The sequence below is a fragment of the Mandrillus leucophaeus genome, unplaced genomic scaffold (genome assembly GCF_000951045.1).
Source record: "Mandrillus leucophaeus isolate KB7577 unplaced genomic scaffold, Mleu.le_1.0 Scaffold17, whole genome shotgun sequence".
NCBI lineage: Eukaryota > Metazoa > Chordata > Mammalia > Primates > Cercopithecidae > Mandrillus > Mandrillus leucophaeus.
Genome location: NW_012101698.1, coordinates 1 through 12361, shown reverse-complemented (window position 1 = coordinate 12361; position 12361 = coordinate 1). Strand labels below are relative to the sequence as shown.

Here is a 12361-nt window from a genome sequence, read left to right as displayed (position 1 = left end):
TGTGTCCAGTAGAATGATAGAAGCTTCTGGAGAAATCACTTCAGCATGAAGCTTTATAATTTTTTTAATTTTTTTAATTTTTTTGAGATGGAGTCTTGCTGTCTCCCAGGCTGGAGTGCAGTGGCGCAATCTCGGCTCACTGCAACCTCTGCCTCCCGGGTTCAAGTGATTCTCATGCCTCAGCCTCCGGAGTAGCTGGGACTACAGGCACGTGCCACCACGTCCAGCTAGTTTTTGTGTTTTTGTTGAGACGGGGTTTCACTGTGTTGCCCAGGCTGGTCTCAAACTCCTGAGCTCAAGTGATCCACCCGCCTCGGCTTCCTGAAGTGCTGAGATTACAGGTGTGAGCCACTGTGCCCCGCCTCTTTCTCCATGTTTTGACTAAGGCTATCTCCATCCACCTTCTCTCTTGCCTGAAAATGTGGTGGAATCAAATAAAACAAGTTCGACAATGGTTTAACAAAATTCTTTAATAAAATTTATAAAAATTCATCTTTGAGAATACTTTTCTCAGCTTGTTTTCCTTTTCCACCCCTAAAGAAAATATACAATGATCAGCACCCACACACGTACACACTCAAAACTACAGTGACATTCTCTACATAGAACTATATTCGATACAGCTTGAACTTTAGAAAAATCAAGACAATTCCAAAAAGTGATTGCAGGGTTGATTTTTTTCTCCCAAACCCTTGAGAAACAGTAAAGCTATTTCAATAAAAGTCTTTTCTTTGATTGTCAAAAAGTTGCAATTCACATTTAAATAAAAAGAGCTCCAAATCAAGATCCTCTCCACCCCCCCATCCCTCGATTAACCCCCTTTAGGGCCACATTTTCTTCTTGCTCCTAAGAAAAATGTTTAGAATTTCGAATATTCTCAGTTTTCTATGCACATTTGGAATTGGACAAATGTGTTCAGATCAGCCAGCATTTTCTGTAGACATCATCAAAAGCAGGCACTTGGGGATTCTGGGCTTTGAGTACAAACCACAGATCCTGTGTCAGAAACACATGTTGAGACTCCTCCATTCCTTCCAGAATTTTCAGAGATGAGGTAGACCCACCTCAATCATCCTCGGCATCAGTTTGCTAAATTGCCAGGCTCAATGAGAAGCTCTCCTGCCATCTCCAAGCCCACTTTTCCTAGTTCCACTCTGTCTTTGGCTGCAACATTTTAGGCACTATTCTAAGTCCTGGAGTATGTCACTCTTGTTTCAGAGCTAAATAAACATTAACGAACACACTTACTCAGAACAAGTCACTGGATAGATGACCATTGCAAGTTACATACTCAGGAGATGAAAGAGGGAAGCCATTAAAAGTCTTCAGAGTAGACAATACCTAGTCAAGATGTGGCCAGACGAAGACATGAGCTGCTTACCCTAAAAGGGCCCAGTAATTTCCGCACCGAAGAACTCCTATCTTGGGCAAAGCAACTGAATTCAGGAGTGAGAGTAGATATTAAAACATGGAGGCTGGGCACAGCAGCTCATGCCCGCAATCCCAGCACTTTGGGAGGCCAAGGCAGGAGGATTGCTTGAGGCCAGGAGTTTAAGACTAACATGGCAATATAGCAAGACCCCATCTGTTCAAAAAAATAAAAAGGAGGCTGATGGGAGAATTGCTTGAGCCCCAGAGTTCGAGGTTACAGTGAGCTATGATCACATCACTGCATCCCAGGCCTGGGTGACGGAGCGAAACTGTCTCTTAAAAAATGGCAGGGAGTTGGGGAGCTGGGCAGATGCAGTGTCTCATGCCTGTAATGCCAACACTCTGGGAGGCCAAGATGGGAGGATCACTTGAGCCCAAGAGTTTAAGACCAGCCTGGGTAACATAGGGAGACCCTGTCTCAAATATTTAAAAAATTAGTCGTGCATAGTGGCACATGCCTGTGGTCCCAGCTACTTGGGAGGCTGAGGTGCAAGGATTGCTTAAGCCTGGGAGGACAAGGCTTCTGTGAGTTGTGATTGCACCACTGCACTCCAGCCTGGCCGACAGAATGAGACCCTGTCTTTAAAAAAAAAAAAAAAAAAGGGCAGGGGGACAAACCATTGTAGCAATGAGCAGGAGCATACACATTAAAAAAAAAATTATATACACAGAAAAACAGAACTAGAGTAGCTGACTTCTCCCCTTTTTTTTAAAAGTGAGACAAAATTCCTTAAGAAAATCTGCAAGGTGCTAGGTGAACCTTCTGATGCTAAAGTTGTTCTTCTGTAATATTAAAATTTGGGTATCTTGTGGACATCACCACCATGTAAAGCGTGGTGGGGGAAAAAAAAACCTTCAAGGAATAAGTCAAAACTTTTCTAACACACATCGATTACAGCTATAAAGTGGAAAGACTATAAAGCTATACTAACTGCATCACTGACCAGTCTCTTTTTTTTCCCAGAAACTCATCTCAAGGGAAGGGAGCTGAAAAACCACCAGCAACATGATCTCTGCATTTCCCAGCACAGAGGTCTAGGGTCCACCTCTCTCGAGTCCCCTAGTCATCCTCGCCGCCTCCGTACATGTCTGCCAGCTTCTTGAAGCGATTGCCCCATTCATTCAAGTAATCATAGTCCTGGTCTTTGTCTGACTCTGAAGAGTTCAGGGAGCTCAGACTAGCAGCTTCGGAACCGCTTCCTTCATAGTCAAACACGAGCAGAGAATCATAAGGCGGGGCCGTGGGGTCACTATCAGCTGCCTTCAGATTCTAAAGAAGAAAAGGGGACAACAGGACCTTTTAGTGAAAGGAAAGACACACCTGTCACCCGGGGCAAGAAGTCTCGCAACATGTAAGGTATGACAATGCACCCAGACTGGCACACCACGGAGCAGTGAATACCAGCAAGGTACATTTATACACACTGGCATGGAAAGATGCACAGGATACGTTGTTGATGGAAAGAGAAAGTAAAATGGTAAGTTATATGTAGGCAGGAGAGATGCAAGCACCAACCAGTCAGGATGGAGTCCCCACAAATCAGGGTGGGGCTTCCACGCCACCAGCTGGATGGACAGAGCTGGAAACTTTGCATACTGGTGCATTCAGGCTGCATTTCCACCCAGAAAGGGCTGGAAGGATGAATGCCAAATGCTTAACAGTTAAATCTGGGGAGTGGGGGTGTGGGAACTAAGGAAGGACTTGTATTGTTTTCTTTTTCTTTTTCTTTTTTGGAGACGGAGTTTCACTCTTGTCACCCAGGCTGGAGTGCAATGGCGTGATTTTGGCTCACTGCAACTTTCGCCTCCCAGGTTCAAGCGATTCTCCTGCCTCAGCCTCCCAACTATAGGCATGTGCCATCAAGTCCAGCTAATATTCATATTTTTAGTAGAGACGGGGTTTCACCGTGTTGGCCAGGCTGGTCTCCAACTCCTGACCTCAGGCAATCCACCTGCCTCAGCCTCCCAAAGTGCTGGGATCACAGACGTGAGCCACTGCGCCCAGCCTTTTTTTTCTTTATATATTTTCATTTTATGAAATAAATAAAGTATATTTATTTATTTTGAGATGGAGTCTCAGAGTTTTGCTCTGTCACCCAGGCTGAAGTGCAATGGCATGATCTCAGCTTACAGCAACCTCCACCTCCCGGCTTTAAGCGATTCTCCTGCCTCAGCGTCCTGAGTAGCTGGGATTACAGGTGTGTACCCCCACACCATAATTTATATTTTTAAAATAGCAAGCATACTTAAAAAAGAAAACTTTTAGGTTTGGGAGTACATGTGAAGGTCTGTTATATAGGTAACAAATGGTAAACTCATGTCATGGGGCTTTGTTGTACAGATTATTTCGTCACCCAGGTATTAAGCCCAGTACCCAATAGTTATCTTTTCTGCTCCTCTCCCTCCTCCTATGCTCCTCCCTCAAGCAGACTCTAGTGTCTGCTGTTCTCTTCTTTGTGTCCATGAGTTCTCATCATTCAGCTCCTACATATAAGTGAGAACACGTGGTATTTGATTTTCTGTTCCTGCATTAGTTTGCTAAGGACAATGGCCTCCAGCTCCACCCGCGCTCCTGCAAAAGACATGATCTTGTTCTTTTTTAGCATATTATTTTTATAGTTTAAATAAAAACTACAAATACAAGTGATGACTTGCAAATGAGTGTGAATGGAGGAAAGGCCTGAATCCAGATGTATCTAAAAGGGGTCCGTAGCCATGCGCGGTGGCTCACACCTGTAATCCCAGCACTTTGGGAGGCCAAGGCAGGCAGATCACCTGCAGTCAGGAGTTTGAGACCAGACTGGCCAATATGATGAAACCCTGTCTATACTAAAACTACAAAAATCAGCCGGGCGTGGTAGCAGTGCTTGTAATCCCAGCTACTTGGGAGGCTGAGGCAGGAGAATTGCTTGAATCTGGGAGGCAGAGGTTGCAGTGAGCCAAGATCATGCCATTGCACTCCAGCCTGGGTGACATTTCAAAAAATGAAAATAAATAAATAAAAGGGGTGGCTAAACTGGTTTCTTCCTGTTTCTTGTTTTCTCCAGTGGCCAAAATGAATGTGGCTTGGTCACTTCTAACACTGCAGTACCTCATAGTCCTCAGTGACAGCTCCTGTAGGAATATAAGGCAAACACAGACCTCACCATGAAGACTCACCAAGGGTCACTGGACCATCAGAAAGCCCAGAAAATCATTCCAGTAACCAAGCAAGTTATTAGAGAATATAGCTTAAGGAAACAGATCCTGCCAGACTATGTCTTTACTGGGTTCTTTCTCATCTTATCCTAAGCTAATTAATTTAATGCCTTGTTATCCTCCCTTGCAGACAGATACAACCTTCTGATAGTTCTGGCCAATAACTGGTTGGACAACTCCCTTGTTAAATAAGAAGACAGTTCACTAGAAGAAAGACTTTTGCCCTCTGCTTTGCTCTTCATACTTTTTTCCTGACTGGAATACAGACCTAAGGTTTGGAAGTGTGGCAGCCATCTTGTGATCATGAGGCAACAAGCCTGAGAACAAGGGTCTCCATGCTAAGATAATGGAGCAGAAACATGGAACGGCCTGATGCACCAGCTAGACTGCTCACCCCAGCTTTCTATTTGTACAAGGTAAATCTGTTTCAGCATCTTGTATTTAGAGCTGAATGCATTTCTGACATATACAATACAGATTCTATTTTTCTAGTCCTCAGGTAAGCTTGTGATATACATTTATCATTATATCCCAACCAGCAGCGGGAGGCAAGGGAAGTAAATCCCATTAGTGAAACTAAAATGAAATTTACTTAGAATCTTCCTAGTTTCATTTCTAGATCTACTAAATCCTTTCAGGCAATTCTTGGTTTTGCCACATGGACTTTGCAATTTGAAGCACTATTAGATCCAAAATTCAGATGAGACACAGAAGAAGAAAGACAGGCTGCTGAGTACGGTGGCTCGCACCTGTAATCCCGGCACTTTCGGAGGCCGAGGTGGGTGGATCACCTGAGGCCAGGAGTTAGAGACCAGCCTGACCAACGTGGAGAAACCCTGTTTCTACTAAAACTACAAACCACTACCATCCCAGGTGTGGTGGCGCAGGCCTGTAATCCCAGCTACTTGGGAGGCTGAGGGAGGAGAATTGCTTGAACCCAGGTGGAGGCTGCAGTGAGCCGACATTGCACCACATTGCACTCAGCCTAGGCAACAGAGCGAAACTCTGTCTCAAAAAAAAAAAAAAAGAAAAAAGGAAAAACAGGGTTCAGGGCTCAGGCAAGCTGAAAACATAGTAAAGGAAAGAATCTAAAGACTCTTTTTCTCATTTTTGACACAACTCCTCCTTTCTGAGCTTAGAGATGAGCAATGCTTTGGCTTTCCATGTGGATTACTTACTTCATCAATAAAATTTCCAATTTCATCAGGATTGGCAGGGCGGGGAAGGTACCGGGGGACACTCAGGAGGGTTGGTGCAACGTCGTTACGAGTCACTTCAGGCCGAGCGTCCAGGCCCCTGTGCAACTGGCTCAAGTCAAAGTCCTTTGGAGAAAAAGGTTGAAGTACAACAAAGAGTAAGAAACAGTCATACACACAGGGCTATGTTCAGTTTATAGATTATGGCTGGATGATGCCTTCACTACCAGCTGTATGATCTTTACCTGTTTAATGCAAAATGACAGTTTTCAAGCTAAAAGTCTCCCAAATAACACTGGAAAAAAACATAGCCCAAAGGATTGTGAGTAGCATGTGTGAATCCAGATATAGGCTGTGTGCCTTACTAATTTTCACAGGACATGATGATTAGATCACTGTTTGGCAAATATTTACTCCCTCCCAACCCCAGCCTGTAGGAAGAGTATACATCCATCAATTTGGGGCTTTGTTGTGTGACTTGCTTAGCCAATGGGACTGTAACATGTGACACAGGCAAAGGTCTGAAAGGCACCAGCTTCTGGTACAAAGATGAGACTTGCATGGAACAGACCTGGACACGATTCGCAGATTAGAGCCATTCAGCTAAACTCTACCTAAATCTGCTGAGCCCCAGCCATCCTACAGATTCTCATGAGCTTAGATGAGACCTGCAGTTGCCCCAGCTGCCCCACAACACATGAGAAACACACGCATGTTGTGTGCTGCTGGGATTCTGGGATTGGTTGCTCTATTGCTCACTGATACAATATATATGGTATCCCCCAACTAGACTTAGAAGTCCCTGAAATCTAGAACAATATTTTTCTCTGTACACCCACCTCCCTATGTTGTATGGAGCTCAGTAAATGGTGCCTCACTCTATGACCTCAGTCAAAAGCAGGACTCTGTAATAGACCCCCATGGTTCCCTTTCTGTAATAAGTAGGTTCTCCAAGACCCTGAACAGTTCCCTGGACAACTCCAGAGTAAGATGTTAAGATCATCTCCAAAATCAGGAAATACAGAAGGACTAAAGGTATAACATTGACAAAAAGGAGTTTGGTCTAGCTGAAAACTCAAGAGAAACAAAGCAGACCAGTTGTTCTATGTCAAAGATAATCTGGCTCAAGTTCATGTCCGGAGAATGGCAATGAGGAGTGCAGACTCTGAGACAGACCATTTGGCTGTGTCGCTTCCTAGCTGTGTGACCTTAGACAAGTTACTGAGCTTCTCTGTGCCTCAGTTCGCTCATTGAGGTGCAGAACAGTATGCGATCAATAAATGTTAGCTGTGTTGGTGATGTGATGATGATGATGATGGTCAATGACAATGTCTACTTTCTTGGGTAAGGCCTTAAAAAGATAATATCCAAAGGGAGTCAGAGCTGTTTCAAATGCCTACCTCTTACTAATCATTGCTTCTTCCGAATTAAGAGATCACCATTGAGCTACCATGGTTTTAAAAACCCACCTGGTCCTCTTCTCCACCTCCTTCTTCATCATAGTAATAAACATTGTCCCGGGTGTCATCCTCTGGGGGCAGTAAGGGCTCTTTGACCACCGCTCTCCTCCGAAGAAACAGCAAGAGCAGCAGAATCAGAACTGGGGTGGTGGGGGAGAGAGAGCAAGAGTGATGAGAACCAAAGATAAAGAAGGCCAGAAGCAGCATTATCACAGAGCACGCCTCATATCAGACAATGGGCAGTCAGACAGCCACCAGCTGCCTTCAATACACTTGAAGATGTCAATCCATGTGACACTCACATCCCTGAAGTTGGTATGTACAGTACAACATAGTAGACAGTGATACATGAATTCAAGCATGGTCCCTAACTTTCAGATGGGTCTTAAACTCAATCACTGTCATTTTCCCAAATCTGGGGGAAAGTGTTCCAGGCAGAGGAAACAGTAAGGGCAGAGGTCCTGAGGCAGGAGCATGTTTGGTGTGATGGAGGGAAGGTGAGGAGGCCAGCATGGCTGTAGCAGGGTGCATGAGGGGAAGAGACATGGAGAAGAGCTCAGAGGGGCAAGCAGGGCGGGAGGGACATATAGGCCACTGCAAGGACCTTGGCTTTGATTCTGAGTTGGAGCCACTGAAGGTTTGTGAGCAGGGCTCCTAGGTCAGCCCAAATGTGACTGATACATAATCAGCTATGAGGAGAGGGACAGAGACTATAAAATTGCCTGGTATGTTCTTAGTTTCTCTTAAGATAGAATCATGTAAAGCAAGCTTTATAATCTATTTAACTTCCAAGGCTTAAGACAACGGTTACATTTGATCTTGGGATTATTTCTAGGATATATACCATTAACATTCAACTTAAAAAAAATTCTCTAAAGCAGCCAGAAAGAAAGCACTTAACTTTAAAAAAAAATTATATTATTCACTGTGAATGAAAAATAAAAAGATTCCGTGTGATTTCTATCTATGGGCATGTGTGCCCAAGTACCTATATACTGTACCCTATGAAGCATAATCTTTATGTATTTATGATTATTATTTTGAGACAGAGTCTTGCTCTGTTACCCAGGCTGGAGTGCAGTGGCGCAATCTCAGCTCACTGCAACCTCCACCTCCTGGGTTCAACTGATTCTCCTGCCGCAGCCTCCCAAGTAGGGGGGACTACAAGTGCCTGCCACCATGCCCAGCCAATTTTTGTATTTTTAGTAGAGACGGGGTTTCAACATGTTGCCCAGGCTGGTCTCAAACTCCTGACCTCAAGTGATCCACCCATCTGGGCCTTCCAAAGTGCTGAGATTACAGGCGTGAGCCACCATGCCTGGCCGAAGCATAATCTTTAAACAGGAGGTTGCATAAACTTGGGGAAAAGATTTCTCAGATGTACCCCAACTACCTATTTCTGAAATCAGAAAAATGCCAGAAACCTTATCCAGATAAACAATATAACTGTGTTGTCCATGATTCATCAACAAGAACAATGAAGTGGCTGCACAGGGAGACAGCACTGAACAAGACTATAGGAGCTACACAGTCCCCATCCATGCACAGCAAGAGGCAGCTTACCGTTTCCAAAAAGATGCCTCTTATCAGCTGTGCCAGAAGCCCAGTATCCCCAGGCTCTGAGAAAAAGCCTGGTACAGAGTAAGCAACCAAATATTGGTGGAAAACACGAAAAGCTTCAGATCTCCTGGTGTCTCTCTAGTAATTTATTTATTATTATTATTATTTTTTAATAGAGATGAGGTCTTGCTATGTTGCCCAGGCTGATCTTGAAACCTAGGCTCAAGCAATCCTGCCACCTCAGCCTCCCAAAGTGTTGGGATTATAGACGTGAGCTACCACAACCAGCCTCTAGCACATTTTTGCCCTTAAGAAACAAGAATTGGCTGGTGGAGTGGCTCACACCTGTAATCCCAGCACTTGGGGAGGCCGAGATGGGAGGATCACTTGAGCTCAAGAGTTTGAGACCGGTGTGAGTAACATAGCGAGAACCCGTCTCTAATAAAGAAAAAAATAATCATAGAAGGTAAAAATACAAGAAATTGAACATCTGAATTCTGGCATTGCCTCTGTTTTAAATGTTGGGAATCCCCACCCCCAGTGTCTAAAAAAATACATATCCATAGCAAATTTAGGTAATCCTACTCTTAAAAAAATATTTCAAGTATAACTACAGTCTTTAAGATTCCCTGATTGGGCTCAGTAGCTCATGTCTGTAATCCCAATACTTTGGGAGGCCAAGGCGGGAGGACTGGTTGAGACTAGGAGTTTGAGACCAGCCTGGGCAACATGAGGAAACACTGTTTCTACAAAAACATATAAAAAATTAGCTGGGTGTGGTGGCTCATGCCTGTGGTCCCAGCCACCCGGGGGGCTGAGGTGGGAGGATCCCCTGAGCCCCAGAAGTCAAGGCTGCAGTGAGATGAGATATGAGATCACTCCACTGCACTCCAGCCGGCCCACAGAATGAGACCTTGCCTGAAAGAAGAGAAAAGAGAAGAGAAGAGAAGAGAAGAGAAGAGAAGAGAAGAGAAGAGAAGGGAAAACGATTCCCCTTAAAATGAATGTACTAGTCAGTAACCACTATCCCAAAAGCAGACTAGGCCACTCAAATGTAATTTGACTAGGAAGTGGGCAGGCAGGGCTTGTGTTACACTGCCCAAGACAATGATGAATTAATCTAATCTCATGGCACAGTAAAGCCATGTAAAGCCGGGCAGGATGAAAGTCCAGAAGGCTTGCTCAATTCTCAACAGCAGTATCCTTCTCTTCAACTTTGGGAGAACACTAGGAGGGGGCAGAAGCAAATGGGATGCCCAGCAAACATTTCTGGAAGATTGAAAGGCACCCTCTCCTGGAGTCCACTGAGGCAGCAGCAGCAGGATCAATGGCACCCATGCTCAATCTAAATGGAAAGCCCTAGATTCAGTCCCACTGCTCCCTCCAAAAATCTTTTTCCATTCCCACCAGCTTGGCCTGGTCTCTGTCCTCCTAGGAGTCTCCTCAAGCCTCTGCTGTGCTTTGCTAGGAGGGGAACCTTCCTGAATATCCATAGCCTGTTGGAATTCTACCAGCCCCTGTGGCCTAACCACTTATATCTTCCACAAAACTGTCCTTGAGACTCAATTAACAGCTTTTTCTGACTACACTGACTACAAACGCATTCATGAACTGGACCACTCCTTGCAGTCACTAATTATTTATGATCTTTAAACATTTCTTTAAAAAGATATATTTTTCATTTTGTAGAGACAGGGTCTTGCTTTGTTGCCCAGGCTGGTATCAAACTCCTGGCTTCAAGCAATCCTCCCACCTTGGTCTCCCAAAGTATGAGCCACCACACCTGGTCAAAGGTTTCTAATTGACTTGCTCTCATTTGCTTTGAGAATCATTCGCTTGCTCTTCTGTCATTCATATGTTTAAAGCCCTACCAGAGTTCCGATGTAGTGCACTCCATATGGATACTTTGTCTTTTGATGCACATAATCTGTTTTCATAGCTAATGTATTCCTTTAATAGATTCAGTATTTTCTCTCTGCGTGTGAATGACAAAAGTATTTACCTTGACCGTAATAGCACCTGTGTCACCCCTAGGGCTCACTCCAAGTGGGCTCCAATGGAAACAGGCTTAAGGACTATGGCAGAAACTGTCAATTTTCCTCAGCATTCTTTTTCTCCTTTATCCTTTTAGTCACTGACACTCACTGCTCATCCTGCACTCCACCCCTACTCCATGCCAATTTTCAATTGCAAGTAGAAACTTCCAGGCTCCCTTGCAGCTAGGTGTGGCTGTGTTTGGGCCAGTGGTATGTAAGTGGAGGTGATATACGCAACTTCTAGTCATTTGGCCTCCACTTCCTCTCTTATCCCCTTCCCCCATCTAGGATGGAATGTAGAGGTGGTGGTGGTGAGCTGGCTAGCTTAGAACACGCTGATGAGGGCAGCCCCCAAGGTCTTGCTACTCTGCTTATGGTCTAAGGAACTGCAACATCAGTACCCCCTGGGAGCTGGTTAGAAATGTAGAATCTGGCTGGGTGCGGTGGCTCAAGCCTGTAATCCCAGCACTTTGTGAGGCTGAGGCGGGTGGATCACCCGAAGTCGGGAGTCCGAGACCAGCCTAACCAACATGGAGAAACCCCATCTCTACTAAAAACACAAAATTAGCTGGGTGTGGTGGCACATGCCCATAGTCCCAGCTACTCAGGAGGCTGAAGCGGGAGAATTGCTTGAGCCCGTTAGGCGGAGGTTGCAGTGAGCTGAGAGATAGCACCATTGCACTCCAGCCTCAGCAACAAGAGCGAAACTCAGCGTCAAAAAAAAAAAAAAAAAAAGAAATGCAGAATCTGTGGCCCTATGCCCGACCTCCTGGATCAGATTTCCCAGTTTACCAGAGGCCCGGATGATTTGTATGCACTCAAGCCTGGGATGCCTGACTTGAAGGATGAAAAGAAACAGAAGAAACCTGGGTCCCCTGTTGACTTCATGACCTTCTCATCTTAGACCATTTACCTCTAAAATGTTCAGTAAGAGACAAACTTCTATTTTATGGAGGCTAGCATAACTTGGGAGTCTCTCTTCTATATCAGCTAACCTGTATCCTTATTCATATAAGAACAAAAATAACTTCCAGGAAATAAACCTCCTCCATTTTTTTAAGTCAAAGGCTGAGTCACCTGCCAGCTGGACTTACTTAGCAAAGCAAGAATTCCTCCAAGAATCCCCAGAATGGCAGGAATTTGCATTCCTGCTTCGACAAGCGGTGCCTTCTTACAGATGCCGGCGACCCCTTCACAGTCACACACGCTGACCTCTAAGGTGGTCACTTGGTCTTTCTTCTGGTTATCCATGAGTTTGAGATTGATTTTGTAGTCACCCACCTCTAAGGCTATCTTTGGCTTCAAAATGATAGATTCTTGGGCTGGAGAAAGCAATAAAAAGAAATGATGAGATCAGGGGAGGAAAAAAAGCTCATTCCAGAATAAAATTGTTAGTGAACTAAAGGCACTTGAGTGCCTTGAGTGAAGAGAGCAGAGCTGCTTGGGTTTTATCTAGGTATGTACTTTTTTTTTTTTTTTT

General features: G+C 44.6%; 1 protein-coding gene across 1 annotated transcript; it reads right to left on the bottom strand.

The window, feature by feature from the left end:
- Positions 1-450: 450 nt before the first annotated feature.
- On the bottom strand, positions 451-12356 carry LOC105537165 (cadherin-1-like). Its single transcript, XM_011976673.1, has 4 exons — positions 11976-12356; positions 7295-7425; positions 5808-5951; positions 451-2701 (listed from the first exon to the last, which is right to left on the bottom strand). Exons 1-4 carry the CDS (start codon positions 12130-12132, stop codon positions 2492-2494), a joined length of 642 nt encoding a protein of 213 aa, XP_011832063.1. The 5' UTR covers positions 12133-12356; the 3' UTR covers positions 451-2491.
- Positions 12357-12361: the final 5 nt, after the last annotated feature.